Source organism: Thamnophis elegans, chromosome 7 (genome assembly GCF_009769535.1).
Source record: "Thamnophis elegans isolate rThaEle1 chromosome 7, rThaEle1.pri, whole genome shotgun sequence".
In the NCBI taxonomy this organism is placed as follows: domain Eukaryota; kingdom Metazoa; phylum Chordata; class Lepidosauria; order Squamata; family Colubridae; genus Thamnophis; species Thamnophis elegans.
The window spans coordinates 76,403,119-76,408,616 of record NC_045547.1 but is presented as its reverse complement, the minus strand read 5'-3'; the positions used below and the strand labels follow the sequence as shown (position 1 = coordinate 76,408,616).

At 46.7% G+C, this 5,498-nt stretch overlaps 1 protein-coding gene across 1 annotated transcript in view; it reads right to left on the bottom strand.

Moving 5' to 3' along the window:
* Positions 1-361: 361 nt before the first annotated feature.
* Positions 362-5,498, bottom strand: part of ANO2 (anoctamin 2) — a 110,370-nt gene continuing 105,233 nt past the window's right edge. Inside the window, exons 22-23 of the mRNA XM_032221874.1 lie at positions 2,270-2,375; positions 362-643 (exon numbers count right to left, since the gene is read on the bottom strand). Of these exons, the coding sequence (XP_032077765.1) occupies positions 362-643; positions 2,270-2,375 (388 nt within the window). The remainder of the gene's footprint in view (positions 644-2,269; positions 2,376-5,498) is intronic.

Below are 5,498 nucleotides of genomic sequence, written 5' to 3'. Positions count from 1 at the left end.
ATCAGCGTTCCCAACCAAACAGGTAAGTCTTTACGGCGTGGGGGCTTAAAGTGATTAAAAGCATGATGTTTGTAACCTAGAGAAGGTGCTGAAAACCACGCCTGCTTTTCTAGATCTCTATCGGGTCTCTTCCGCCCAGCCACCAAGGTGAGATCGTGTGACAGGTACACAAGTATGAGATTTCATTCCTAAGGACAGTGTTTTTCTTGTCTTAGGGCATAGCTCTACTAAGTGCCTTGACACCACTTCCACGGGTGAGCAGGGAAGACCCCTGAACTCCCTTTGTGTTACTACAGCTCTCGCCGTTCCTCGGAGGAACCCAATGAGGATTCAGGAAGGTTCCGAGTGGTTCAGATATGGCTCATACATCGCTGTGTCTTGAACTAAGAGAAGTAAAGCTTCCCCGGCGGCTTCGGTAGAACTGGGTGAAACTGGCCGCCCGACTCCTCTTCCTTTTCTTCTCACTCCAACTCCTTTGTTTGTCCCGGGAGATAAAGTTTTCTATCAGCTTCAGTTTCTCGTGCTCTTCCCTCAGAAAGAAATCCACCAGCACGCTCTTCTCCTTCTTGATCTGCTCGCTGATGTCCTTGGGGATGTCTGGGATCAGCCAGTCCACAAGCACGCTGAGGAACATCACCAGGTTCTGCCAAGGAAGAAGAAGAAGGAGAAGGAGGAAGAGGAGGAAGAGAAGAAGAAGAAGGAGAAGAGGAGGAGGAGAAGAAGAATAGAGATGGATCATAATTGAGATGAGACTACAGGGCACCATCTGTGGAGAGCTAGCAGATTGGTCAAAGTTTACTAACTGGATTGCGTTGTGTAAGAGCCATCGTGGCGCAGTGGTTAAATGCAGCACTGCAGGCTACTTCAGCTGACTGCAGTTATGCAGTTCGGCTGTTCAAATCTCACCGGCTCAGGGTTGACTCAGCCTTCCATCCTTCCAAGGTTAGCAAAATGAGAACCCAGATTGTTGAGGGCAATATGCTGACTCTGTAAACTGCTTAGAGAGGGCTATAAAGCACTGTGAAGCAGTATATACCGTATTTTTCGGAGTATAAGTTGCACCTTTTCCCACTCAAAAAAGAGGCTGAAAATCTGGGTGCGTCTTATACACTGAATACAGCATTTTTTTTGCCTCCAGAAACCCACCCCCTTCACCAAAATGGCCATGCATAGCCTTTAAGAGGCTTTCAGAGTGCTCTTGGGAGCTGGGGATGGCAGAAAGTTTGCCCCCCAAACCCCAGGAGCACTCTATAAGCCTCCTAAAGGCTATGCATGCCCTTTTTTGAAAAAAAAGGACCCCTTTTGGTGAAAAACGGGCCTTTGGGGAGAGGTCTGTGGAGTGCAAAAACGTTTTTTTTTAAATTTGCCTCTTCAAAATCTTGGTGCGTCCTATACTCGGGTGCGTCTTATACTCCAAAAATACAGTAAGTCTAAGAGTTATTGCTATTCCTTCCTTCCTTCTTTCCTTCCTTCCTTCTTCTGTCCCTCCCACCCTCCCTCCCTCTCTCTTCTTCCCTTTCTCGTTCTCCTTCCTGATGACACAGTGGTTAGAATACATTATTGCAGGCTAATTCTGCCGACTCTTTATGACAGTTGTCACCTTTTGACAAGCAAAGTCAAAGACAAGCTTGAGCAATGGGTTGGACTGGAGGACCTAGGAGCCAAGGTGGCGCAGTGGTTAAATGCAGCACTGCAGGCTATTTCAGCTGACTGCAGTTCTGCAGTTCAGCGGTTCAAATCTCACTGGCTCAAGGTTGACTCAGCCTTCCATCCTTCCGAGGTGGGTGAAATGAGGACCCGGATTGTTGTTGGGGGCGATATGCTGACTCTGTAAAACCGCTTAGAGAGGGCTGAAAGCCCTATGAAGCGGTATATAAGTCTAACTGCTATTGCTATTGCTACCTCCAAGGTCCCTTCCAACTCTGTTATTCTGTTGGCTCAGGCTCACTGCACAGGAAGTCCTAAATATGTTTTACTCCAGGGTAGGGCTCAGCAACCTTAAACTCTCAAAGAGCCACAAAGGTCCTAACCAGAAGCCCACCGTTCAATTCTGAAGCCGACCAGAAGTCCAGTTCCCCCACCATAGAGCCTCCCCCTAGTGTAGCATCTTTTTTCCTCCACTTCTCCTAACCGAAAGCCCTATCTATTTTGGAGCCGACCGGCAATAGGGAGCTGCAGCAGAGGGATGAAAGAGCCACATGCGGCTCCAGAGCCGCAGGTTGCCGACCCCTGCTCCAGGGAAAAGTAATACGAAAGTGAAAATGTTTACCTGAAAGATAATGACGAATGCCAGGCGGGCAGACAGAACAGACCAATACTGCTTAGAGAATTCATATGAGCTTTCTGCCCACGGGGGTTCTCTGTAATCCTTAAACCTGAAAAATAAAACCGGCACATTAAACAATAATTTTAAGAGCAACACCCATTCTTCTTTACTTAAAAAAGTTTCAATTTTCATATTTGGTTATTATTGAGGGATTAAAGTCTAGTTGTAGGGACACGGTGGCTCAGTGGTTAAGACTCTGAGCTTGTCAATCAGAAAGATCGACCGTTTGGCAGTTCAAATCCCTAAGTGCCGCATAACAGAGTGAGCTCCTGTTCCTTGTCCCAGCTTCTGCCAACCTAGAAGTTCGAAAGCACATAAAAATGCAAGTAGAAAAATAGGGACCTCCTTTAGTGGGAAGGTAACAACGTTCCGTGCACCTTTGGCATTTAGTCATGCTGGCCACCCGGAGACATCTTTGGACAGCGCTGGCTCTTCGGCTTTCAAACGGAGATGAGCACTGCCCCCTAGAGTCGGGAACGACTAGCACATATGTGCGAGGGGAACCTTTACCTTTAATGTCTAGTTACATCATAAGAATTAAAACACCCAAGAATATGTGAGCAAAAAGGATTGGAAAAAGCATTGTGTTCTGAATAAAAGCCAAAGAAACATTTGCAAAGAAAAATATATACAACAGAATGGGTATAGATATAAGATATATTCTCAGTGCTTCAGATCTTTGGGCCTCAATACTTGCTTTTGTTCACACAGCCTGAGAGCAGATGAAAATTTAAAAAATGTGATTTACAATGTACAGTTAGTCCTCATCTTACGACCATAATCGAGCCCAAACTTTAGGTTGCTAAGTGAAAAATGTGTTAAGTTGCCCCATTTTATTACTTTTCTCACCACATTTGTTAAGCAAATCACAGCAGTTGTTCTGCTAGTGACATGGTTGTTAAGTGAATTGGGCTTCCCCGTTGATTTCGCTGATCAGAAGGATCCGCAAAAGCGGATCACATAACCCTGGGGCACTGCAACCGTCATAACTACGAGTCTATTGTCAAGCATCTAAATGTGAATCACGTGACCATGGGGGTGCTGCAACAGCCATCAGTGTGAAAAATAGACATAGGTCGCTTTTTTTCAGTGCCGTTGTAACTTTGAACGGTTGCTAAGTGAACTGTTATAAGTCAAGGACTACCTGTATCGAATACTTTCCTGCCATCCCTTTCTTAGCCACTGAGCCACTGCGTCCCTTATTCTGGATGAGACTTTTTGCATAACCCAAAGATTTTGGGACTCATGGAGCGGGTGGGCAGGGTTTTTTAAAAAATGGTCCCGTCTCTGAACTTTCAGATTGCAGAAAGATCTACAATGTATTCAAGAAGATAGAAAAAAGATAGATGCTAACAGATGCTAATGCTCCATGCGAAAAGACAATGTTTGCCAAGAGACACATCTGGATGGTGAATCACACTGTTTTTTTTTTTTAAAAAAAGAGGTCGACCTTTCCTAACTGATGTGACTGGTACCAAAACCACAACGTTTTGGCATTCTACCTCTAGCATCACACAACAGCAAAAGCCTGAAAGGCTTAAAGACAATAGCGGAAAGAGGGCAGAGTGTGTATTATTGTGGCTTTGCAGGACTTCAGGTATGCGGGTGTGAACACTCCAAGTGTCCCATACTTGAACAAGTGGCGCAGCGGACGCAACCCAAGGAAAGAGAACTGGCATGGAAAATATGACGTCAACCTGAACACGATGGAGGTAAATGAAGACCAGCAATACCGAGGACGCCGTGCGATGCCATCTGCTTAATATAATGATTTTAAAAAAAATACCTCAGAAGGTTTCGTGAGAGCCTTAAAAAGAACCTCACAGGCCATGAGATGGAGGGAGATCAAAATGGCTCTGATGCCAGAGAGCTCCGTTCTACATAAAGAGAAGGAAAGTTTCCAGAATGGCTGGGAAAAACAACGACGATAAAGGCTAGGAAAATTGAGCATATTGTGACATTCCTAGATAACATCATCATGATGTTCCAGTGGACCATGGCAGCCATCCCGGGGAATCAACACCAGGGGACGAATACGTTCCTTTCACCACTGGAACAGCAATTCATCAGGAGGACTCCCAGAGAGGCTGCAGATGTAAGAAAAGGATTGGCTCTGTATCTCTTGGATTGCAGCCTCCAAAGATGTTAGCCCTGGATAGAACGTCACACTTTAGTTATTGCCATCTTTAACCCGTGAACGAGAAGGTCACGATCTGTTGGGGCCGTTTTTCAACAGGTCGCTTGGGCACCTGGATGATAAAAAAAAAAAAAACGAGACGCCTCCCTGTTCCTTTAACACGTGTGTGTGTGTGTGTGTGTGTGTGTGTGTGTGTCAGACTCAAGGCCCGCGGGATGCTTAGAACCGTGATGGCGAACCGATGGCATTCGAGCCACAGGTGGCATGCCGAGCCCTCTCTGCAAGAATGTGAGCCGGCGCCTCAGCTCAGTTCCACTGCACATGTACGGGCGTCTGCTGTCAGCCTGCTGATTTTCAGGGCTCTGCTGCGCATGCATGGGGGCGAGGTGCATGCCGGAGATGTGCGCGCATGCGGGAAAGAGTGTGGCGTGTGTGGCGTGGCCTCCCAAGGTCCATTTTTGGTTCCGGGAGGCTTCAGGGAGGCCTGGTAGGCCCAAAACAGGGCACGGGGTGGTGGTGGTGTCGAGCATATATACATGACGGGTGGGAGAGTGCAGGGGAGGGGTCACATACAAATTGCATTACGGCACGCGCCCAGGTGTTGTTGCGCCCGCGGACAAAAAGATTAGCCATCACTGGCTCAGAACAAAGGATCGCGCTTAGGACAATTTCCCGCTTTTCACGCGTATGACCGACCTCCCCATGGTCACGTGATCAAAATTCTGACCCTTGGCAAGTGATTCATAGTTATGAGGGTGGCAGTGTCCTGGGGTCACGTGATCCATTTCGGCGACCTTCTGACGCGCAAAATCAACGGGGAAGCCAGATTCACTTAACAACTGCATCGCTAACAGAACAGCTGCAGTGACCCACTTAACAAAAGAAAAGTAATACAATGGGGCAACTTAACACATTGTCACTTAGCAACCTAAATTTTGGGCTCAATTATGGTCGTAAGATGAGGACTAACTGTACATTGTAAATCACATTTTTAAAATTTTCATCTGTTCTCAAGCTGTGTGAACAAAAGCAAGT